Here is a 26,890-nt window from a genome sequence, read left to right as displayed (position 1 = left end):
AGAGATGTGAACAGATGTCAACAGCTGAACTCAGCGCTAGGCCTGGAGTAGGCCCGAAGCCTCAGGCCCGAGTAGTTTGCGCTGCCTCTTCTCCCATCCGGCCCTCCTTCGATGCTGATGACATGCTCCCGGATCTGGCTCTGCAGCCCCACGTCCTCCAGCTGGTTCACCAGGTCGTAGATGGCGTAGCTGAGGGGGTGCATGCTGTGGAAGCTCTGGATCTCGGCGTGGATGGCTACCGAGTTAAAGAGCACCGGGGATCAACTAGCCATGATCGTTGTCGTGGCATTAATGCCTTGAAATTATGACTTTGTAAAATCTCTTTCTTCTTGACTAAGAAAATGTTATGCACCTTCTCAGCATATCTCTGAAGTCTCTTCAAGGATTACTACAATATTATAATTTTAAGAAATTATCTGATGTAATAACTATCAAATGCTTACAGTTTAGCCACATAACTCTTGAACAAACTTGAATATGTGGCATTGTAAAAAGGATAGATGAAGGCACAAAGTTGCACTGGTTACAGAGGAAGTTAAACAATGAAATTAAGGACTTTGGATGATTAAAATATAAAAGGATTCAAGTTACAGTGTAGCCCTACAAAGCCTCTCCTAAACAACACCTGAAGCACTCAGCACATTTCTGCCATCGTTTGCATGTCATGGAACGAGTGAAGTGTGGACTTCTCAAGATGATATTTAAATTCCAAGGGTGAAGTTATTAGACAAGGGAATAGTCCTTGAACTGGAAGGTTAAGGGGCAATTTAATCAAAGATTGCGAGGAGAAGCAAAAGGCTGGATAGAGAGAAATTATTCTCACGAGCTGGTCCAGCTTGACCTGGGTCCAAAACTGGGCTCAAACTTTACAGGATTGAAGATAGATACTTCTACACAGAAAAACTCTGCTCCATAAAAATCCATGGTCGCTCGTCCAAATGATAATCGACTTAACTGAAAATAAAAGACTTTTGCGATCTGATAGGAATTCAAAGCGAGTTTGAGATCAACCACAAAGTCATTATAAGTAGATTGACTTCACTAAGACAATATATTTACTAGATAACTTTAAAAAAAAAATTGGAGGAGCTGTGGATGGTGAGGAAGCTTGTCCAAAGATACAACAGGATTATTTATCAGTTGGAAATTTTGGCAGAGAAATAGCAGATGGAATTTGAAGACAAATAAGCCAAAACAAAAAGGAACAATAAAAAAGAATGCTGGAAGAACTCAGCGAGTCAAGCAACAAAAGGCGCAGGTCGATGTTTTGGAACTCGACTCTTCATCAAGAAAGAGATGGAAGAAAAATTGCCAGTGTACAGCAGTGCAGGGAAAATGGGCAGTATAGAAGCTGGTAGGTGATTGATGGAAGTGCATGATTTTATGATGTAAATTCATAAAAATATCATGGACTTCCCTTTTACATAGTTTAAATGAATAAAACTACACAATTGGTTTTGGTGGAGGCATTTCAGAAGCAGTATACAAATTCAGTTATCAGTTTCAGGGTAAAACAATCTTGCGGTAGGCTGCTCTTATGGCCTTACTACATTAGAAGTTTCCAGGAAATTCCCACTTGTACCATGAAAACTCAACCTAACATCCCTTTAATTTAACATTACTTTTGCACCCAAGCACTTCACTAGAGCTAGCAAATTTAATAATCAATTTAATTCCTTTCATAATCATGCAAGTGTAAATCTTATTTTCCAAATAAAACCTTTTTTTTTAAACTAAGAGCCATGATAATACTTAAGCTTCACAACAATATTCTTCCCACACTTAATTAGCCAAGGTTTTCGACCCAAGGAAATATAGACTTGCAATGTTGCCCTGAACTTAACACTTTTTAAAATAATAAAAACACAGAAATGCTGGAAAAAAACTCAGCAGGTTTTGCAGCTTCTATTGGAGGCCAAGATATGTAACCAACATTTCGGGCCTGAACTCTTCAAGGTATGAGTAAAAATCAGAATTAAAAGGCTGGGGAGGGGAGAACAGGCAAAAAGTGTTAATTGGATATGGATGGGACACAGGAGAGAGTAAAGGTGAGAACTGACTGGGGGAGGAACAGTTTGCTTAGAGCTCTGGAAGCAGGGAAAAGGAGTCAGGTGGAGGGGAGGGAGAGAAAGAAAGAAAGAAACATGGGGAATAGGCTAATGGAAAACAGATAAGTCAATGTGAATGCCATCCGGTTGGAGCATGCCCAGATGGAATATGATATGCTATTCCTACAATTTGCAGGTGGACTCTGCAGGCAGTCTGGCAGTGCACGAGACCATGGACAGACATGTCGGGAATGGGTGGAGACTGGGAGATCTCCAACATTGCGATGAACATTGCTGAGGTGCTCAATAAATTGATCTCCCAGTCACTTGGAAGGTGGTGAGGGAGAAGGTGTGGGCACATGGAGTACCTTCAGTGGTCACAGGGGTGGGTGCCAAGGGGGAGATTGCTGGGAAGGGAGGAGTGGATGAGGGAGTCACAGAGGGAGCAGTCTTCTCTCCAGCCTTTTAATTCAGGCACCAGGCTGCTTTTTACTCATACCTTCAAGGCAGCTCAGGCCCAAAACATCAGTTATATATCTTTACCTCCTCCGAACGCTGCAAGACCTGCTAAGTTCCTCCAGCATTTCTGTATTTTTATTACAACCACAGCATCTGCAGAGTTTCATGTTTCACAAAATTTAAAATAAATCCAGTCTGCACATGAAATAGTTAATTAAGATGGTGTTTGCTTTCAACTCATTTCTTTTGTTGTTAGATTGTAAGCAAGCTGACAAACAACATTTTTCTTTTCTCTTAGTCATAGCATGGATCTGTTTGTTTTGGTGACACAAGATTTTCTTGTCTTATTCCAACCCATTCTAACAACTGAAATGAAAACTATTACAACCTTGTTGGTAAAAACATCCTGGGAATAAGAACATTAAGCAAATCAAATAATTCCACAGACCTGAGGGGGACATCTGACCTAATAGCATTTAAATAAAAGTGCATGAAACACTCAGGTAGGTAGGTAGGCAGGACATCTGTGGAAGAATAAAATTGAGTGAATGTTTCAAGTTAAAGATCCTTCTTTGGAATAGCATTACCTTTTGACATATGCTCTCGATTAAGTTACCATGAATGAGAATGGTGATATTTGGAGGAAAATCAGAGTCCTTATGATTGAAAGGATAAAAGAATGAAATCTTAGCTCCTGTTGCAAACAGTTAAGAAATCTGCAGATGCTGAGGTCAAGTGCATTACACAAATGTTCTGGAGAAACTCTGCATGTCACGTAGCACCAATAGGAAGAGCATGCATGCTGTGTCTCCACCCGTTGCTGACATGTCTGTCCATTGTAATTAGGTTGAGCAATAATAGATCAAAAAAGAGAATTTCTTCCAGGTCAAGGAGACATTGTTCAATGTCTAAGACCAATTGCAGTTTGAATTTAGCTAATGACAGTTGAAACGGTGCAATTGGAATTGATGAATTAACAATGTGTCTTGGCAGAGTACCTGTGGATTATTTTTCTGTCATGGAGTCATATACAGGTGACACAGAAAACTAAATCTAAATCCTCAATAGATGCAGAGGTAATGGTAAGGGATAAGAAATGAATACCATGGCAGATTTGCTGGCTGTCATTGATGGATAAGGGTGAAAAGAGGCAAAGCAATTACATCAGGTGAATAGTAACATGGTATTGGGAAGAAAGACTGGGTTGGAAAAAACAGATGGGGCACTTAAAGGAATTAAGATCCTGATTGATGCATTTCAGTACTGTGGCAAGACTGGAAGTCACACTCGAGGGGAGTCTTTCCTTAGGTTGAACAATAATAAATCAAAAAAGAGAATTTCTTCTTGGACAAAGGGACATTGTTCACCTTTTCCCAGCACACTAATGACTGTTGCAACAGTGTTTCAACAAAATAGAAAAATCATCTTACTTTTGCTGCCAATTTTAATCCTGCCATTAATTTCATGTGGTCTTTCTCAAATTCTTCCTTTTCTGGATTTCTGTGTAGCCATCATGAGGGATAGGTTCACAATCAATACAAGCCTACAGTCTCCCACAGTTACCTTGACTATACTTCCTACCTCCTTGCTTTCTGGATAAGCATCATTCTATTTTCCCATAATCTTATGATGAGATTGTTCACAAGGTGCCTTAAAAATCCCCTCTTTTTCTTCAACTCTGACTTTTTCAAACCATAGTTAACAGAGCACTCAAATTATGTGCATTACATTATTTCACTGACCTCTACTGCCATTTTTTTTAGACAGAGCAAGGATAGGGTCCCCACATCCTCTCTTTCTACACCCATATACATCACTCTTTGCAACACTGCCTTCACCGCTGATAACATGGGTCCTCTCAACTGGAGAAACAAAATGCCGATTCATTGATTGCTTTACGTCTCCTTTTTGTGTCTGCAAAAAATGACCCAGAGCATCCAGTTACTGACCGATTTAATTCTACACCACCTCCCACCCCCGTGGCTTCCCATGAATATGTTTATTCCAACGTGAATATGGAAGTAATAAAAGGTATGCATTGTGCAGGCTGAATGGATTTAGTTTAATTTGGCATCACATTTAGTGCAGAAATCATGGGTCTAAAGGCTTGTTCCTACTCTGTATTGTTATAGAAATTCCAAATTCAAGGAAGTTCCTACCTTTTGCGTCGGCACTTTAGTTCTTGAAACTCAATATTAAATTCAACAATTTAAGATTACACGTTTCCCTGCCTGCAGCAGAAATTATGAGTTCTGCTGTAAGGTTATCTATCCTCTATGTAATATCAATTAAAGTTTTCTCTCTGCACAGACAATATCTGATTTGGAGGCCTTTCCAATAATCTCTTTTGGCTTCAGGTTTCATCAACAGCTCTGACTTGCCCTTTGTTTGCTTTTTATCCCCAATAGCCTTCACTAATCTATTAATCAAACGGCTCTGTAAACATTGGAATCATTCAGAAACCATGGCCTTGACTTCCTGCAATTTGATGAAAAGTCCATGATCTGAAACAGTAATTCTTTTTCTCTATCACGTATACTATTTGATATGCTGAGTGATTCTTAAATTTTCTGCTATTTTACAATTTTGGCATCTGCAGGTTTTATTTTGATTTTCAGCCATTTGCAACCTTGGCTAGAACCAGGCTCCAGGAAGGGAAGCAGATTAATGTGGATATAAGCAAAACAACAGGAGGGTGGTCTTATGAATACAACAAACTCTTCGAGGGCAAGAGATAAAAAAGAATAAATATAAATATTACAGAATGAAAGGGTTTGAAGATGTTTATTTTTAAGAGAATATAAAAAGAGAATGAATGTTTACACCATCAGTTATCATCACAAAAATTTGGGTGGTCTGCTGTTCTTGGAAGTAGAGACAATAGAGCAGGAACTAGGCTTCCTGCACAAGAGGAGCTTGGGTGCATAATACAGTTAGTCAATAAAATAGAGATAGAAAACAGATAAGCATTAAATAAAGGAAGAGTATGCTAAAAATACTTCTGTTCAGCATTCCTATGAACTGTTTCCAGCAGCCTGATGAAGATAACATCATATTTACACAGATGTGGACAATCTAATATCAAATATAATGATCAAATGGATTTACAAGCAACAAAAAGTGGTTTGTAAGAATAGTTAACAAATTGCAAAAATAGGTCTAATAACACAAGTCTAAGGCTAAATTGTCTCACTTTATTTCTTATAGGAGTCCCTGTTGTGACAGGTATAAGAGCGGAGAAGCATCATTAATTCACATGTTCTGGACTTGTCCTAGTCCAGAAAAATACTGGAGAAAGGTTTTCCCATATTTTGTCAAGAATTTTTAATGTAGATTTAATACTGAAACCCTCTTTGGCATAATGGGACGGAAGGATTGTTCTTTGTCTTTGGTTCAGATTCATGCTATCTCTTTTGGCGAGGCATGCGATTGTCAAGACTCATATTATTGTCCTAAGAATAAGTCATATTAAATGAAATTTCTTTTTGCCTGCTGTAAGGCAGACAGATTAGCCACCGATAGGAATTGCCTAAGCACCTCCTACAGTCAGACACAGTCAGAGGGAGAGAAGCAAAAGAGAACCCCTGCAGAGTAATCATGTGTCCATAGATTCACCCCCAGTGTTTCCACAGACCCTGTAGCCACACAGAGTCCAGTCCAAATCATTGGCGATCCAAGGTCCAGATTCAAACCTCTGACATAGTCAGGGAACCTCCAGTGCCCTCAGCACCTCCTCGCATCCCGGTTCCAATACTAGTACCCTCCAGCTGTCCGCAGCCCGGCCTGAGTCTCCCGAAAGCAGTCTCCAGCAGCCCTCAGGTTCCACGGGTTCCTCGTTTCAAGTCGCCAACAGCCCGTCGCAAGCACTGGTCCCTCAGCCTCAGAGCCCCCTCACTGGTTCGCTGCCATAGACACCATCCCCATGGATCGTCTCCTTCACTTCTCCCTCTGACGGTGCGTGATCTTCCCGTCCTCTGGTGCCCTGCTCCAATCCTTCACTTCCCCGGAATCTGCAGCCCCTCATGGCTGCTGCCAATTAATAGGCACCACCATCTTGGATGCAGCCCTATGTCGCGGGATTCAACTAAAACCACTCAACGGGCCACTCAAAGCCAGTGCGGAGCAGACAGCAGTCAACTGAGCGGATGGACCCCACAGGAGCACTACATCTCCGCTCCCTCGCTTCCTGTGAAGCTGCTGGTGTGGCCCCACAATTTTACTTAAATGGAAGGATGCTGCACAGCCTACTCATGATCAGTGGTTGTGACATTGTTCCTTGTTTGAATATGGAAAAGATTTGTTATTCATTTAATAACTCAGATACAAGATTTCAGATGTTATGGGGGTCATTTATGACTCACTTTCTTACTCTGTAATATCACTTCAATGTAATTAAATTGTCTGACTCCTATCTTTTCCATTTTCACTTTTTTTCTACCTTCGTTATTCTTTTATTACTAATATGTAGCATCTGCACGGTTTTGAGTTTTTCTCCTTTTTATTATTTTTATTTTCTTGTTATTTATTTATTCCTTTTTTTCTCTTTTCTTTTTTCCTTTGTTTTTTCTTATACTTTTTGTTATTAGCTCTTTTTTATATAAACAATATATAATACTTGGAATACTAATTATGAATATGATTTAAAACTTTTGAAATACAATGTTTTATTAATTTTGTGTAATTATCTTTATCATTTTATTGAACTGTATTATTCATATAAGTTCTTTATTAAAATCAATTAAAATATTTTTAAAATAAAAATTAAATGGTAGCATTGGAACAAAAACAATGTTAATGTTAAAAGCATTAACATGCAAATATGGTAACAGAAAGCAAAAGATGGAAATTCAAAGTTCATTTTCAAGTTGAGTCAAGTAGCAAGTAAAATGTCTTTTTTTTTTAATTTGTAGAACTGTTCATGCGCTCATTTATGACAAGCAATACTCCATTAATGGTCCAGAATGTCCTGTCAACAGTGAGAAATCTGTGGTTGCCATGGACTAAATACAAATATACTTTTTATGGGCATCTGAGGAAATTTCTTGACTGAAGTCATACCAATACTCATCTGTCAGACCTTACAGAACAAGAAGTCCCATGCATGGAAATACTGTCACATCAGAAAAAAAAGGGGGGAGGAAGCACATTCATGAAATGGCTGGGAAGTTTACACTTTCTTGATTAGCTGGCTGTTTCTACTTTCAAAAACCTACAATATTTCTGCATGTTTGACATATGCATACATTCAGAAATATAAAACTTAAAATTCATATTGACAAATGGGAGCAAATTAAATTAATATTTAATTAAATCAAAACTCAAATTTAAAAGGCCCAATATTTACCTTTGCATCCCATAGATATTCCTCACCATTTAAATTATGACAATGCTGTTCCTGCATCAGGTCTGAAGAAATACATACTTCACAGGCAGTTATGGCAATTGCTCATGCCAAATGCTGAACAATTGCTCCAACTGTGGCCTCCACTGCTGACTCCATATGAATTACAATATAAAAAACTTGTTAGCAAATGGCTGGCAAAGTGAATTGGACTTTTGTGTTAGTGAGCTTCACATTCAAGTATGCACACATAGTCATTTTAATTTTGAGGCAGTTATTCATGGGGATATATGCCATTCTGCAAGTATCAATATATTAGGAATAATTGCATTATATTTGTCCTTCAGCATTCATACCAACTTCAGTACAACAGACATCTCTGGAAGATACTGTTCCAGGAAAAAAAAACACCCTCCTCATAATATTCCATATCACAATTTTTTTACAAAGGAACTGGTCATACACTGTGATTTATTTTATTATAATTTGTAATGCAATTTTTAAATTGGTTAATATCTCATTTTATGTGCTTGCCACTTCCTCCTACATTTTAAAGTAGTCCATAGAGCTCACATGTCCAAAGTCAAATTATCTTGTTTTTATGCAGATGTATCTCCTCATTGTGATAGATGTTCCATAAATTCATATGCCAGAGCCTTGAAAATACTGGAGTGAAGTATTTCAAACTTTTTCTGTGCATTTCAGTTAATTTTAAGCATAATCCTTTAATTGCCTTGTTTTGTTGGAGAGTGGCATAACTCTAACAACATTTGATTTGCATGTATTAGCTTTTACTTCTCTTATCGCTAGGTGAGCAATGTTGCTCAGATGGAAGGACGTTGCTCTGCCTACTCAAGCACAATGGCTACGTGATGTCACTTCATGTTTAAATTTAGATAAGATTAGATGCTTAATTTTTGATTTGAATTTAAATTTTCAAACACTGTGGGGATCTTTATGAATTATTTTCAGAATCTCTGATTTGATATGAATGCAGAAGTGTCGACCAATAAGGTAATTTATTAATTTGATTAGGAATTCTTTTTACATCTCCTTGCCAAACAGCTCATTTTTGGTAGTCGGTTTAGATCTTTTTAATAATTAAATATTTACATATTTACAAATATAAAGTTACAAAAATGTTTCAAATCAATTTTATCGTAACATTGAAAGAATACTCCACACCCCTACAGCATCCCTTTAAATCAGTGGTTTTCAAACTGCCCCCCACTAAACTCACATTCCACCTTAAGTAATCCCTATGCCATACATTTTCATTGGTGATGTACCTTCACCTTTACCACATAAAGGCACTGTTTGACCTGCTGAGTTTCTCCAGCATTTTTGTGTTTTTTCACTTAACCGCGGTTTCAACAGAATCCTATGTTTTACCTATGCCATAAGTGTTTACTTGTTTAAGGTGGTATATGAGTGGAAAGAAAAAGGGTTGAAAACCACTGCTTCAATTGTACCTCATGGACTCATTATGTACACAATTTCATAACTCCAAAGGAAATGGGCCACTGACAATTTTTCTCAAGCAAAATATTTCGGTAACAATTGGGTCTAGAGCAGTGATTCTCAACCTTCCCTTCCCATTCATATACCACCTTAAGCAATCCTTTGCTAATCACGGAGCACTTATGGTATAGGGATTGCTTAAAATGGAATGTGAGTTTAGGGGGGCATTTTGAAAACCACTGCTTTAAATAATGTGGGTTTCCATTGTATTTTATAACTATAATATTATTGTTTATCTATTTGAATTACATGTTACCAAATGTGTTCTAATTAGAGCAAAACATCTTGGTCTTCTGTTTAAAATGATACCAAATGACTGAAATACAATTAAATCCATATTCAGCAAAACTTACTGTGATCACTTATTTACTTCTCTCCAGTTGGGATGAATCAATCTAGGAACTTGGCAAATTCTCATAATTGCAAAGAATAGGACTTTAAATAAAAGAAACTTTCTTAGTAATACAAAAACATCAGCAAAACAATTGTTTTAATTTCTAAATGGAAAATTAAGTTGTTATATGTTCTGGTTGTTTTGAATAGAGGATGACTTCGCAAGATTAATGGAAAACAAATGGAGTATCTTGCTTTTGCATTCAAATCCCTTTTAATGAAATATGGATACATTAAAGGTAACATTCCATTTGTTTTCCTGACTGCTTAATTTACTACATGCTCATATTGTGTTTCATGCATCAACACACCAAGATCTAGAATTACTTGAGTGTTATACCAGTGAAAAATATGGCTAGCTGTAAGACATAATCATGTATTGATTTATTACTAGCTCCATTCTAGTTACAGTAATACTGTTATGTTAATATAGCTATAAGGAACAGAAGATTAAATTTTATGTCCATCAACTTCAGATTTCATAATTCAAGGGTGAAGTAAGACAAAGTAATATTTCTTGTAGCATTAAAGAACCAAAAAAAGGCAAGAATAGCATTTCATATCCATAACATAATATTAAGTTGCCACAAAGAACTGTCTTAGTGGAAATCCACATTCATATCATTTGAGTCTTAAAGTCAAAAAAGATTGTAAGAAATATACAAATGATAACATAATCTACTGTTCCATTGATAAATTGCAATATCCAATAAACATTTATATTTTAGGAAGATTTTCATTATTTTAGTCAAAGTTAATGAGATGAGACTTTATTATAAATTGTTAGCTGACGCAGATATGTCACAGATGGTTTCTAATGTAGATTTAGATTTCAGATTTATTGTCAGAGTACATACATGACATCACATTCAACCCTGAGATTTCTTTATGCTGTGGATGTGGCAAAATTACCACTAATTGGTAGTGCAAAAAATAAACTGTACCCAGGGCAAAACATGTAAACAAAGAACTGTAAACATATAACAAATGCAAGCAAACTGACTGTGCAATACAGAGAGGACAAAAATAAAATCAATAACGTGCACAAGTAAGGGTCCTTAAATGAGTCACCGATTGAGATTGTTGTTGAGGAGTTTGATGTGGAGAGGTAGCAGCTGTTCTGGAACGTGGTGGTGTGAATCTTGTGGCGCCTATACCTATTTCCTAATGGTAGCAGCGAGAACCGAGCATGTGCTGGGTGGTGAGGATCTTTGATGATTGCTACTACTCTCCGATAGCAACGCTCCCTGTCGATGTACTCAATAGTGGGGAGGGTTTTGCCTGTGATGTTCTGGGCTGTGTCACTACCTTTTGGAGGGCTTTATGCTCAGGGGTATTGGTGTTCCCATACCAGACCACGATGCAGCTGATCAGCACACCTTCCACCACACCTCCGCAGAAATTTTCCAGGGTTCCTAAAAACCACTGCAAACTGCTGAGTAAGTAGAGGCGCTGATGTGGTTTCTTCACAATGCCATTGGTGCGTTAGGTCCAGGAAAGATCCTCCGAGATAGTGACTCTGAAGAACTTAAATTTGATCACCCTATCCATCTCTGATCCCCAAATGATCAATGGATTGTATATCTCTGGCTTTCCTTTCCTGAGGTCAACAATCAGCTCCTCAGTTTTGGTGACATTGAGTACAAGGTTGTTGTTGGTGCACCATTCAGCCAAGTTTTCAATCTCCATCCTGTACGCTGACTCATCCCCTTCCTTTATACAACCCACTACCGTGGTATCATCAACAAATTTGTAGATGGTGTTATTGTCGTAAAGAGTTACACTGTCATAGATGTAAAGTGAATAAAGCAGGGGGCTAAAAACACAGCCTTGTGGTGCTCTGGTACTGTTGGAGATGATGGAGAAGTTCTTATCAAACTTTAGTGATTGTGAGCTGGAGGTGAGGAAATCCATGATCCAATTACACAGTGGGGTGTTAACTCCCAGGTCTTTGAGTTTGCTGATCAGTTTTGAGGGAATGATGGCGTTAAATGCCGAACTGTAGTCGATAAAGAGGATCTTGATGTATGTATCTTTGCTGTCTAGGTGTTCCAGGTCTTTGTGTAAAGCCAGTGAGGTGGCATCTACATAAACCTGTTACTACGATAGATGAACTGGAATGTATCCATGTCACCACTCAGACAGGAGCTGATCTGCTTCATCACCAGCCTTTCAAAACACTTCATCATTGTTGATATAATTGTTATTGGTCGATAGTCATTAAGGCAGATTATGATTGATGGTACGATTCCCAAATAAGTCAGTTGCACAGGAAATGAGATATCTGTGGGGAGTATCATTCATTTAGAGGTGTTGGGAACGAACGCCCCTGTGCCTTGTTTTACATTCAAAATCCCACATAAACATCAATTGTGAAAGGTTAACAATTAGCCAGGTTCTTAAAACACAAAACACATTACCAATACTAGCACATAAAATCATAGTAAGGTAACTGAGAAATCTAATTTGCTTTTCTTTAATTCTGTCTGAAGAATTCATAACTAATCTGTGGAGCACTTTAGATATTTGAAGTAATGACATTGATACAGGATAGTTCATAGCCTATATTTATCTCCTGATGGCTCAATACCCAACAATACCCTGCATTCCCAACAATTGCAATACCATTCCTTCTCCTGACTGACCAACATCCACTGTAACGTCTATTTCCTATAACTTCATCTCCTTAATCCCCTGATGGCCAAAGGTTACTCATTTCCTCTATGCCCAGGAAACAACTCTCCTACTTCCTAACAATGCAATACCCATCCTTATCCTCTCTGCTCTCAACATTTTCTCTTCATACCCACATCTCATGCCTTTCTTCCAGCTATGTCAGGAATGCAACAAGCTTCTTCACTGGAGAAATAAGTGATCCCTTTATAATCAACACATGACAGCTACGAGTAGGATCTATTGCAGCAGATCACCAAGGCTTCGTCAAAGGCACCTTCCAAATTTGTCACTCACATTGTGTACAAAGACAAAAGTAGCTAATACATCACACGTAATTCACATACTTTCACGAATGGAAATATAATTAGAAGTTTATGGCGGGTCCATTTTGAGACAATGTCAGCTTAGTACATCACACGCACGCACCATTGTCAAGTGCATTATATCATTTCAAAAATGCTTCTTTATTGAGAAGCCAATATTGAGAATAAATGCTCAATCAGATACAAAGGTTTAAAAAATCTAGCTTTGATATTAAAGCAAACATTTTAACTAATTACGTTTATAATTTATATCATTAAATCCAAATTCTACCTGAACATAATCAGCAGTCTTGTGAAGTTTTTAAATTCAAACTCCACTAGAAAATAAATTGCACAGCTGAAATGATTTCCACTTCTTGTTTGGAATTGTAAATATTTGACCAAAATAAAAATCATTATTGTTATTTAAGCTTACAAAAGTTCAATTTTCATTCAGAGAAGTATTTTGAGGATTCATGTTACTTATTGTAGTTATTTTAAATGAGATTACATTTGGATTTTTGAAAACATTTATTGAGACACTTCTCCAAAGTCTCAGCTTTCATCAAATTATTCTCAAGAGACTAATTATTTGTAAAATTACATGACCAAATGGATTAATGTCTGGGAAGAAATCCATGGGAATTATTGAAACATACTGCAGATAGAAATATTTTTCCTTCATTGCTAGAAAACTAATTTTGAACCAGAATGAATGAGGGGGGGGGGGGGGAAACTGATTTATTTATATATTTTTTTATTTATAAAATTATAAGAGGTATTGATAGGGTAATTGGAATATTTTTACCAGGGTAAAAATGTCACATAGTAGAGGACATGTGTTTCAAGTGAGGGAGGAACATTTGAAGATTTTACACAGAGTGGCAAATTCCTGAAACAGGTTGTTGGAAGTCGTGGTAGAAGCAGATCTAGTAGTAGCATTTAAGAATTTTCTGGATAGACATTTAAATATGCAGGGAATAATGGAATATGTATCATGAGCTGGTAGCAAAAATATAGTACACCTCTATATTGGGAATTATGTGTTGTACTGTTCTCTATTTTATGCAATATTGCAGAAAGGAAGACAGAGTTAAGCATTAGGACAAAAATGCAGGTTTATTTGAATCCAGTCATCAGTCAGAATAATTCAGTTATAGACATATCGTTTAACATCATGGCTTGTACACTAGAAATATAGGAACATAGGAAGTAGGAACAGGAGTAGGCCAAAAATGGCCCATCGAGCCTGCTCCGCCATTCAATACGATCATGGCTGATCTAATTTATGACTTAACTCCACCTACCTGCCTTCTCCCCATATCCCCTAATTCCTCTATCATGTAAAAATTTATCTAACCGAATTTTAAATATGTTTAATGAGGCAGCCTCAACCACTTCCCTGGTTAGAGAATTCCAAACATTCACTACTCTCTGGGAAAAACTATTTTTCCTCATCTCTGTCCTAAATCTACTCCCCCGAATCTTGAGACTGTGTCCTCTCGTTTTAGTTTCCCCGGCCAGCTCAAAAAACCTTCCTACATCTATCCTATCCATACCCTTCATAATCCTAGCCTCGAGCAAGTGTAAAATGGAGGTTAATTTCTATTGGTATCTGAATTTAAGGAGTGTATTCCACAGTTGTTCGCCATTGCTTGATGTTGCTCTCTGAGGTTTTGCTTGAGTTGGTCACTGATTTCTCAAAACAGAGAGAAGCACATATCCCAGAATATCTCAACAGTACTGATGGTGAAGAGCTTCAAGTTCTTAGGAATGAATATCACTAATAACCTGCCGTGGTGTTACCACACTGATGTTACAATCAAAGCATCCCAGAGATTTTACTTTCTTACCAAACTTTACAGGTGCAGCACAGAAAATATTCTGTTCAGACTCATCACAGCCTGGTGCAGGAACTGTTTTGTCCATGACCAGAAGAAACTGCAGAGAGTGGTAAAGGTAGATCAGGATATCACAAAAACTATCTTCCCCTCCACAGACTCCATCCCTACCTCTTGCTGTCTCAAGGGAACTGCTAAAATATTTAAGGGATCATCTCACTCCATTCACACTCTCTTCTTCTTTCCATCAGATAAGACATACAGGTACCTGAGAACATAAATCTCCGTATTCAAAGACAGCTTCTTTCCTAATGTTATCAGACTCTTGACTGAATCGCACACTGGCAAAAGATGATGCCCTTGCAGTATCTTTTACAATTGCACTTTTCTCTGTCCCTGCATGGCTTTTGTACATTTCTTCATACCCTTCACCATTTGACGACTGATGGACTACTCCCGACACTGCTTTCTTATTTGTTCATTAACTTCTTTAGTTGCTACTATTGCACTGCCTGCTGTACAAGATGGATTGCCTGGATAGTCCACAAAACCTCCTGTTGTATTTTGATACATGTGGTAAATAAAACAATTCAGTTGTTCACTGTGCCTGTAGATGCATGGATCCATATGGTGATTTGGGGAACAATTCTTCAGCCACTTTAGGAAGACCATAGCAGTGATTTTTCTCTGTGGTGAACAACTAGCAGACCCTTCTGTAAAATTCACAGTCGTTGTCATGATTGCAGCATCTGCGAGGTCTCCTGGAATATTTTATCCTCTTCACAGATGCAGATGATGAGGCTGTGAATTTGCGATTGTAGCTCTTTACCATTGAATTTGAAGATTTCAATAGGAATATTGTTTGCTCCCAAAGCCTTTTAATTTTTCAGTTGGAATGTGTCCTTCTTGACTTTGTTGGTCAGCAGGGCCATCAAGGACAAATCAAATAGGTTGGTGTAAGGAAGTCAAGGTCGATTGTGTCAAAGCCAGAGCCACACAAGGTCTTTGAAGAGTTCCTTCTCATGGGTGTTGACTGCCCAAATAAATGATAAATGCACCCATATTTCCTGGTTCTCAGCGGTCAGACCATGGGAGACAGCTTTTATGGCACTAAACAGCAAATGTGTGAGATAGCTGCTGCCAAGTCTCCCTGCTGTCTCCATCCACTAGTTTTTCTTTAGCTTAGATGCTATCGGCTTGATCGCTCTCTCCGTCTTAAAAGGCCTGCAAAGCAGTTTATTTTCCTTTTAAGTAAAAGTGAAGCTTTGAACTCAGGAATGGATCACATTAAATTAGCTCTTCAATCTTCCGTAATTTTTTCTAAGGCAATCTTGATTCTTCTTTGTCTCTTTATGCATCAATTATAGTCGATCACAGTAGACCATAATTTGTGGACATTTTAAGATTCCTGTATGCTGCAAGTTGACAGGATGTGGATATGGCACTAATAGAGAAGAACTACCATTGTGGGGTCCATGGCACCTTTAAAGTTGATCATATTGTAGAGATGGCACTGTTATTTTGCGGCCAGGTTGATGGAGACGATAGAGCAGAATAGACAGTGTGATGCAGGTCAAGATACTTTCAAGATAAGATTACAAGTTCTACTTAGCTTTGTCCATTGGGTGTATGCTTGGATGACCATTGATTTTATGAGTAAACGAGTAGGTTAAAAGGCTTTTTCTAGTTCTGCAGAGTGAGTCACTAAGGTGCTAGATCAGCATGTTTGTGATGGATATTTCCTTGCCCCATCAGAAGCTGCAGCCAAAGCCTTGTTCTTTAAACTAATCTTTTATCACTTGTATTATCTTATTCAGTACAACAATACTGATATCAAAGTATCGGAGCTCCTGAGCTGTGACAGAGGAATGACACTCAGGTTGTCCACAAGAGTCCTGACATACCAAGTCCTTAACTTTTCACTGTGGAATGGAAGTTGACAGTGTGTGAATTTTTCTAACAATGAGTAACTGTTGCATGCTACCAAAAACAGACTTCACACAGCAAGATCTTGATCCAATGGCAATGGAATCCAATACAACTGGAAAGCAGACTTTGCTGCGTGGAGTGTTAATGCCCACACTTTATTGGGCACACGAGCAGATAACTATCACTACAATGGTTTATCACATACAACAGAAAGGGGCAAATAAGGAACAACAAATCAAGGCATTTGAGAAATAGGTCAGTCACATTCAATCATCTTGTTCCAAAGCAGTGGTTCTCAACCTTTTCCTTCCCACTCACATACCACTATAAGTATTCCCTATGCCATAAGTGCTCTGTGATCAGTAAGCTGCTTGAGAAAAATTGTCATTGGCCCAATTCCTTTGGAGTTATGAAACCGTGCGCATTACAAGTCAATTTGGGATGATTAAAACAGTGGCTTTCAACCTTTTTCTTTCCACCCACATACCACCTTAAGCAATCCCTTATTAATCACAGAGCGCCTATGGAATAGGGAATACTTAAAGTGATATGTGAGTGGAAAGAAAAAGGTTGAGAACCACTGTTCTAAAGTCTCACACCTTCACCATTAACTTAATCTCATTGACACAGACAGATAAATATATATGCATATAAAATTTTATATTTACATATATATCATTGCTATATTTAAATCGTTTACATTTGTAATTTATTCCACGTTTACCATCATTTTATAACAGTTTTCACTGTAATATTTTTTACTCAGAACCAAAAAGCAATCATTTGAAAATTGTTTATTAACCACTTTTAACGGCTAGAACATTTTTTCATAACAAGACAGTCAATGTGCTTGCCTGCTTCAGGTGGGGTCTGATCATTTCCTTTGTTTATCAACTATAAAACTAACACTAATTTACATTCAGTCACTCACTTTTAATACACATTAGCATCTGATAATAATACCATTACAAGATTATGATACTATTCAAACATTTCAAAAAATACAAGTGTTATTATTTCATTCTATGGCTGACACTAAAACAAATCAGATGTTTGAAATATCCAATATAAACACAAAATGCTGGAAATACAGGCAGTACCTGTCGAGAGAGAGCAACAACTCTTCCTTCCTGTCCATAACCAGCATAGTATATCCAGCTCTTCCATTTTATTTACCAATGGACAGAACTATATTCCAAAAGAAGCAAAGTGGTATTGGATAGGGCTGTTAATTGTCAGTTATTGTCCAGGAATAACTAAATATTTAGGAAGTCTTATTTGCTGGAAACAAGCTAACATGTGATACTTTCAAACAAAGGTCAATAAAGGAATTCAGAAATAATGAGAAATATATGGGAACTGTGCTGGCATAGAATTCAACTTCAGAAATTGCAGCGCACTTAGCATCCCCATAGTTCCCAGAAGTTTACACATGAAAATATAGCCCAGGAATAGGCGCTTCGGCCCAAGATATTTTCTTCAAAGATGATGCTAAATTTCTACTATTAGCATAAGATAGATAATTCTCTGCATATTCATTTTTACATCTGGAAGCCTCTTAAATCTAATTACTGTATCTCCTTCCACTACTAGCATTGGCAGCCTGTTCCAGGCATTTACAATTCTCTGTGTAAAAAAAAACTGTCCAACACATCTTTACATTTTCTTCCTCTCAACTTAAATGCATCTCCCCTTGTGCTTCGACTTTTTTTTACCCTGGGAAAAAGATTATGACTGTGTACCCTATCCATGCCTCTCTTTAAGTTCTTTGGAGTCATTCCTGGACCCAAAAAACTAATTGGCATCGTGAAAAAAGCACGTCAGTGCCTCTACTTCCTCAGAAGTTTGTGGAGGATTGGTAGGACATCAGAAACCCTGGCAAATTTCTGTAGATCTACGGTGGAAAGTATGTTGATCGGCTGCATCATGGTCTGGTATGGGGACACTAATACCCCCAAGCATAAAGCCCTGCAAAAGGTAGTGGACACAGGACATCAAAAGCAAACCCTCCCCACCATCAAGAACATCTACAGGGAATGCTGCTGTCAAACAGCATCAGTAATCATCAAGGATCCACACCACCTAGCACATGCTCTATTCTCGCTGCTACCACCAGGAAAGAGGTGTAGGAGCCACAAGACTCACATCATCAGGTTCAGGAACAGCTGCTACCTCCCCACCAGACTCCTTAACAATAAACTCAATCACGGACTCATTTAAGAACTCTTACTTTTGAAATTTATTGTTTTTCTTTCCTCTCTGTATTGCACCATTATTTACATGTGTACACTGCAAACAGTGGTAATTCTGTCTTGCCCGCAGATGGCGCAGCTGTTAGCGCCACGCCTTTACAGCACCAGCAATTGGGAGCAGACCGGGTTCAAAACCCGCACTGTCTGTAAGGAGTTTGTATGTCCTCTCCATATCTGTTAGATATGGATATCTCCACATCTCTCCCAATTCAAAATCGTACCAAGGATGTAGGTTAATTGGGGGTAGGTTAGATGACGCAGACTTGTGGGCTGAAATGACTTGTTACCATGGTGTATGTCTAAATAAATAAATAGAATTAAATGTAAGTATTTCTGGGCTGTATGTGATGTCATGTATGTACTCTGACAATAAATCTGAATCTAATTTTATGAACTTCTAACTGGTCTGCCTTTAGCCTCTGATATTGTCCAGGTTTCACAATGGACAACAGTAATATTACCCAATACTATCTTGGACATATGTGATAATATTGGGCTAAATTATATTCACATCTGGATGGCAGTTGCAGAGAAAATTGTTGATGATTTCATCCTTGCTGGCCTGTTCATTTCTAACCTTTAAGATTGCTTTGCAATGTGCAAGTCAGAGATTAAGATAAGATGCTTCCACTGTGTTGCAGAGCTCAGCAATGACTCAGAGGTAGAACATGAACACACTGAGCAGAGGGTTTGGTTGCACCTTGCATCCAGGCTTTTAAAAAAAATAAATTTAGACATATAGCATGGTAACAACTTGTGATGCCCAAATATACCAATTAACCTACAATCCTGTATGTTTTTGGAGGGTGGGAGGAAACCCATGCAAACATGGGGAGAATGTACAAACTCCATATAGACAGTGCTAGATTCTCAGTTTTATTGAATAAACAGAAACTTGATTAGATTTAAAATCTGTTCAAACTCACATCTAGCTTTGGAGTGTTGGAGTTCTATTGCATTTTCAGGTTGTTGCAAAAAAATCTAAATTTAACTGTAGTTTATCCATGAAAGAAATCATGTTAACTAATAATACTATGAAGATGTCTTTATCTATCTGAGCAGTGCCACAACCTTAAGTTTAGAACAAACTGATATTAAGGTAGACAAATAAAGTTACATGTTCATCAAATAGCACTGTTAGTATTATTACTCAGGCTGAATTAAAAAAAATATATAAAAGCTCCTGATAACCCTTGTGTCAAAGCAACAAAAATTCCATATTCAGAATGACTGCATCGTCAGGATGTAGTGATTTGGTAAAAAGCTATGTTTGCATTTTATTTATGATGTTAGCATTCTAATGAAGCTGCTAAATAGGAAATATGAAATAGTGCTCAGATTGGCTTGGCAATAATAAGAGAAACTTTTAGATGTTCTTGTAAAGTTCCTGCTCTTGATAGTAGAAATTCTGCGTCTTGGAACCATTTGAAAGTAGACATGAGTTGTTGTTACATATTCTTTAGATAGGACACACTGCAGTTATTTGAGCACAGAAGGTGGAGGGTGTAATACAGAATTTACTCAAGTCTCACTAGTTATTCTGCACCCTAACATTGCTTTGATTCTACCATGACAGTTTGCACTTGGATTAACTAAAATAAATGTACTCACTTGTTGCTTCAGCACAAAGTTCTTAACTCCCTCCATCACAAACTGTGATCCAGTATTCATTACACGTGAAAGCAAGCTGGAAGCAAGAAACATGCATTCATTTTTTAGTCTGCAATTTGCCCAGCAAACCTTTTATACATTACAGAGTAAATTTATTACTTGCAGTTTTCTCCCTGAAAATAACAGACAACATTGGGATCTTCTATATTTGTAAAAATTAATTGTTAGTTTAGAAAATTCTGAAACATCCTAGTTTGTTTTGGTTGAATGTTATTAACACAAAAGATATGTGACGACACAGGAGCTGCTTTAAATCTTACACCCAAAGACTGCTCTTTTTGCAGTTGTATGAATGTTCCACTAACGTTTTTTTTGCTCATATTTGAAAGGCAGCCATAACCTAGAGGATTGAAAGTAACCTTAATTTACATTTAGTTGAACACATCATAAAATATTCTTTTATTAAAATCAATTAATTTGCTAGATATTTTTGTGCAAAATTGAATTGTCTGTTATGATAAATTCAAATATTGAAATAGATGTACACTACATTATCTGAAATCCTCAGTTATCCAAATTTTTTTGGATCCAGAAATAAACTCTGTTCATCTCCAAATTTTTTTTGGATAATTGAGGATTTCAGAAAATCAGAAATCCTAATTTATCCGAAAAATTTTGAAGGCAAAATGTCAACATTTTGCATCTGAAAATTTTCAGATAAACGAGAATATCCAAAACAATCCGAAATCCTCAGTTATCCAAAATATTTTTGGAGCCGAACTGACTTCACAGGTTTTTTTAAATAATTTTTTTATTTTTCACACTGAAACATATCAACCAAAATATATACAAATGTTTCTCATTAAATATACACAGTGGCATTTTCTCCCTTTCCCCCCCCCCTACCCTCCCTCCCCCCTTCCCACCCCCCTCCAAAATCAATAAACATTCAACATATACAATACAATAAAACCATTAAACAATGTCATCGCACAATGAAAAATAACAAGAAAAATGTGTCATCTACTTTTACACACTGGATCAAATCGTTTTAACTTATCATTTTAGGGGGTGAAGGTCCGAGGCAAGCCCTCTCTGTTATGTTCCATGTATAGTTCCCAAATTTGTTCAAATAATGTGCCTTTATTTTTTTTTAATTATATGTTATTTTTTCCAATGGAATACATTTATTCATTTCCATGTACCATTGCTGTATTCTCAGGCTCTCTTCCATTTTCCAAGTTGACATTATACATTTTTTTGCTACAGCTAAGGCTATCATAATAAATCTTTTTTGCGCTTTATCCAATTTGAGGCCTAATCCCTTACTTCTTATATTACTTAGAAGAAAGATCTCTGAATTTTTTGGTATGTTATATTTTGTGATTTTATTTAATATCTGATTTATATCTTCCCAAAACATTTTCACTTTCTTACATGGCCAAATTGCATGTACTGTTGTTCCCATTTCCTTCTTACAGCGAAAAGATCTATCTGATAATGTTGGATCCCATTCTTTTAACTTTTAAGGCGTGATATATAACCTGTGTAACCAATTATACCGTATCATGCGTAACCTTCTGCTTATTATATTCTTCATAGTTCCAGAACATAACTTTTCCCATGTTTCATTTTTTATCTTTATGTTTAAATCCTTTTCCCACTTTTGTTTGGGTTTATAGCTTATTTCATCATTTTCCTTATCTTGCATTTTAATGTGGATGTTTGTTATAAATCTTTTGTCTGTAATCACATTTTCAAAGATGCTTCCTTCTGGTAATCTCAGTCTGTTTCCCAATTTATCCTTTAAATAAGCTTTCAGTTGATGATATGCAAACATTGTACCATGAGTTCAAATGTTAATAAATTATTTCCCAAAAAACAATTTTCCATTCTTTTGATTCCTTTTCTCTCCCATTCTCTAAAGGTTATCTATTGTAAAAGGTTTTGTGTCAATAACAATTTTGGTATTTGGTAATTTGTTTTTTTTCCTTTCTAAGTGAATCTTCTTCCATGTATTAAGTAAATGATGCAGTACTGGTGAGTTTTTATATTGCACCAGCTTCTCATCCTACTTATAAAGTATATGTTCTGGTACCTTCTCCCCTATTTTATCTAGTTCTAACTTAGTCCATATCTGGATTTTCCCTTGTCTGGTAAAAATTTGATAAATACCTTAATTGTGCTGCTCTATAATAATTTTTAAAGTTTGGTAACTGCAAACCACCTTGGTTGTACCTCTCTGTTAATTTATATAACACTATCCTCGGTTTCCTCCCCTTCCACAGGAATTTCCTTATTATTCTCTTTAGTTCATTAAAGAATTTCTATGTTAAGGGAATTGGCAACGATTGAAATAAGTATTGTATCCATGGGAAGACATTCATTTTAATGCAATTTACCCTCCCTATCAACATTAGCAGTAATTCTTTCCAATGTTCTAAGTCTTCCTGCAATTTTTTTATTAGTGGCTGATAATTTAGTTTGTACAGGTGGCTTAAGTTATTATCTAACCTAATACCTAGGTATCGGATTGTTTGTGTTTGCCATTTAAATGGTGATTCTTTTTTAAATTCTGTATAATCCGCGTTACTCATTGGCATCACTTCACTTTTATTTGCGTTGATCTTGTACCCCGATATTTCTCCATACTCCTTCAATTTCTTATGTAATTCTTTTATTGATATTTCTGGTTCTGTTAAGTATACTATGATGTCATCTGCAAATAAACTGATTTTATACTCTTTCGCCTCTATTTTTATCCCTTTTATTTTCTTTTCTTATCAGTTCTACCAATGGTTCAATTGCTAAAGTGAACAATGAGGGGGATAATGGACATCCCTGTCTAGTTGACCTACTTAATTGAAATTGGTTTGATACATATTCATTTATTGTTACCTTCACCAATGGTCCATTATATAATGCTTTAATCCAATTAATAGATTGAACCTCTGTAATACTTTAAATAAATAATTCCATTCTACTCTGTCAAAGGCTTTTTCTGCGTCTAAAGCAACAGCCACTGTTGGCTTCTTATTTCCTTGAACTGCATGAATTAGATTAATAAGTTTACAGACATTATCCGCTGTTCGTCTTTTCTTAATAAATCCAGTTTGATCTTGTTTTACAATTTTTGGTACACAATTGACCAATGTGTATGCTAATAATTTTGCTATTATCCAATCATCTGAATTAAGTCATGATATTGGTCTATATGATACTGGTGTTAATGGATCCTTCCCCGTCTTTGGTATTACTGTAATTATTGCTGTCTTACATGAATCTGCCAAGTTTTGTGTTTCTTCTATCTGGTTCATTACTTCCAGAGGAGGAATTAATAACTCTTTAAATGTTTTATAGAATTCTATTGGGAATCCATCCTCTCCAGTCGTTTTATTGTTCAGTAGCTTTTTTAATACATCCTGTACTTCCTCTATTTCAAATGGTTTTATCAGTTTGTTTTGTTCCTCTTCTTGCAATTTCGGCAGTTCAATTTTAGCTTAAAACTCTTCTATTTTATCATCTTTCCCCTTGTTCTCAGTCTGGTATAATTGTTCATAAAATTCTTTAAAGTTCTCATTAATCTCTATTGGGTTATATGTAATTTGTTTGTCATTTTTCCTTGATGCCAATACAGTTCTTTTAGCTTGTTCTGTTTTAATTTGCCAGGTTAATATTTTGTGTTTTTTCTCCCAGTTCGTAATACTTTTGCTTTATTTTCATTATGTTCTTCTCCACCTTGTACGTTTGTAATGTTTCGAATTTTATTTTTTTGTCCGCCAATTCTCTTCTTTTTGTTGTATCTTCCCTTGTTGCTAGTTATTTTTCTGTACTTACTATCTCCCTTTCCAACTGCTCTATTTCCTGATTGTAGTCCTTTCTCATCTTAGTTACATAACTTATTATCTGCCCTCTAACGCTTTCATTGCGTCCCATAATATAAATTTGTCTTTCACTGATTCCATATTTATTTCAAAATATGTTTTAATTTGGCATTCAATAAACTTTCTAAATTCCTGCCTTTTAAGTAGCATGGAGTTTAACCTCCATCTATATGTTCTTGGTGGGATGTCCTCCAGTTCTATTTCTAATAACAGGGGTGAATGATCAGATAGTAATCTAGCTTTATATTCAGTTTTCCTAACTCTCCCTTGAATATGGGCAGACAACAAAAACATATCAATCCTTGAGTACGTTTTATACCTACTCGAATAATATGAGTATTCCTTTCCTCTTGGGTGCTGCCTCCTCCATATATCCATAAGTTTCATTTCCTGCATTGATTTAACCATAAATTTGGCCACTTTATTCTTTTTACTTGTCTTTTGTCCAGTTTTATCCAACATTGGATCCAAATTAAGGTTAAAATCCCCTCCTATCAATATATTTCCTTGTGTATCTACAATCTTAAAAAAAAATTATCCTGCATAAACTTTTGATCCTCCTCATTAGGTGCATATATATTGAGCAAATTCCAAAATTCTGAGTATATCTGACACTTTATCATTACATACCTCCCTGCTGGATCTATTATTTTCTCCTCTATTTTGATTGGTACATTTTTATTAATTAATATAGCTACACCTCTAGCTTTTGAATTATATGATGCTGCCGCTACGTGTCCTACCCAGTCTCTCTTTAATTTGTTATGTTGCACTTCAGTTAGATGCGTTTCCTGCACAAATGCTATATCTTTTCTTTTTTCAGTAAATTTAATAGGCTCTTCCTTTTAATTTGGTTATGTATTCCATTAATGTTTATAGTCATATAGTTCAACGTGGCCATCTCATATCCTGTTTACACCTCATTTCCGCTTCCTTACCACCACCATCCCCCTTTTCCCCATTTTCATCTGTTTTCCCGTTTAAACTCAATGTATGACAACACATTTAAAACATAAGATACTCCAACAACTCCCACATCCAATATTACCTTAACCCCAAATACCCACCCCCCCCCACTCTCTGAGTTGCCCCTTATCCCTTGCCGGGCAACCGCAACTCCCCTTTCCATGTGGATTGCGATCCTGCTCGCAAGTGTCAACTGATTTCGCAGTGACGGTTATTCTCTCCCCCCACAAACCCCCCAAGAAAACACGTTTTTTTTTTAACACAACAAAGTTCTCCCTTTTTTCCCCTTACTTCTTTCCTTCCCTTCTTTAGTTCTTTACATATACATTGTTTTTACATCTTTATATATACTTTATCACCGTTCTTCATTCTTTTTACATCTCTTCATCTCTTCTTCTATCCTGCAAGCGTTCTGCAAATTCTTGTGCTTCCTCTGGATCTGAGAACAGTCTGTTTTGCTCCCTGGGGATAAATATTTTAAGCACAGCTGGATATCTTAACATGAATTTATAATCTTTTTTTCCATTGGATCGATTTTGCTGTATTAAACTCCTTCCTCTTCTTTAAGAGTTCAAATCTTAGGTCTGGGTAAAAAAATATTTTTTGACCCTTGTATTCCAATGGTTTATTGTCTTCTCTAATTTTATTCCTTGCCCACTCCAGTATATTTTCTCTTGTCGTATATCTCAAAAATTTTACTAAAATGGATCTTGGTTTTTGATGTATCTGTGGTTTCGGAGCTAGTGTTCTGTGTGCCCTTTCTATTTCCATTTCTTCCTGCATTTCTGTCGTTCCCAGGACCTTCGGGATCCATTCTTTTATAAATTCCTTCTGTGCCTTCTTCATCTTCCTTTAGGCCCACTATTTTTATGTTGTTTCGCCTACTATAATTTTCCAACATATCAATTTTCTGAGCTAACAACTCTTGTGTCTCTTTAATTTTTTTTTATCACTTTCTTCCAATTTTCATCTTAAGCCATTTACTTCAATTTCTACAGCAATTTCTCATTCTTCCACATTTTCAACTCTTTTCCCCATTTCTGTCATGGCTACTTCTAATCTTTGCATTTTATCTTCTGTTTTTTTTCATTTTTTTAATTGCACTAAATTCTAATGACAACCATTCTTTTAATGCTCTTATTTGTTCTTCAAAAAAAGCTTTATCTCTATTCTGTCCATCTGTTTTACCTTCTATTTCTCTATGAAGATCTTGGTCTTCTTCCTCTTCTTCTGTGTCTGTACCTGTGTTTGTGTCTTCTTCTTCTCTTCTTTGTATCTGTGTCTCTTCTGATTTTTCTGATGAGTTGTGTGTCTCACTTTGTCGGGTCTCTTCTTGCTTGGCCTCTTGCTGTTCGTCCTCTCCTTCTGAGCTGCTCATCTGTCGAGCCTCCTGCTGTTGCTCCTCTTGCCGTTCACTCCGTCCACTTTCTTTCTGACTTGGTACTTCATTCCCTCTCCTGCCAGTTTCCTCATCTTCCACCTGAGATCCCTGGTGTCGGGTGTCCCTCAGCTGGTCGCGCCATGGTTGCTTGCTCCTCGGCTGAGCCCCCTTCCCATCGGTGTTTTCCTTTACCTTAGATTGCGGAAGTTGTGAACTTCTGTTTGGCTCAGAGAGACGTTTTTGCAGTCCATCGATCGGGGAGGTCGCGACTCCGCAGGGCCGGCAC

At 36.9% G+C, this 26,890-nt stretch overlaps 1 protein-coding gene across 3 annotated transcripts in view; it reads right to left on the bottom strand.

The window, feature by feature from the left end:
* The window catches only part of scfd1 (sec1 family domain containing 1), a 163,998-nt gene that overhangs the window by 43,621 nt on the left and 93,487 nt on the right, over positions 1-26,890 (bottom strand). For all 3 annotated transcript variants that reach the window (XM_069916714.1, XM_069916716.1, XM_069916715.1), the window contains exon 19: positions 20,374-20,449. In XM_069916714.1, the coding sequence (XP_069772815.1) occupies positions 20,374-20,449 (76 nt within the window). The remainder of the gene's footprint in view (positions 1-20,373; positions 20,450-26,890) is intronic.

This window comes from Narcine bancroftii, chromosome 2, assembly GCF_036971445.1.
Source record: "Narcine bancroftii isolate sNarBan1 chromosome 2, sNarBan1.hap1, whole genome shotgun sequence".
Taxonomy (NCBI): Eukaryota; Metazoa; Chordata; class Chondrichthyes; order Torpediniformes; family Narcinidae; genus Narcine; species Narcine bancroftii.
The sequence above is the reverse complement of the archived record's forward strand: the minus strand, read 5'-3'. Positions and strand labels throughout refer to the sequence as shown.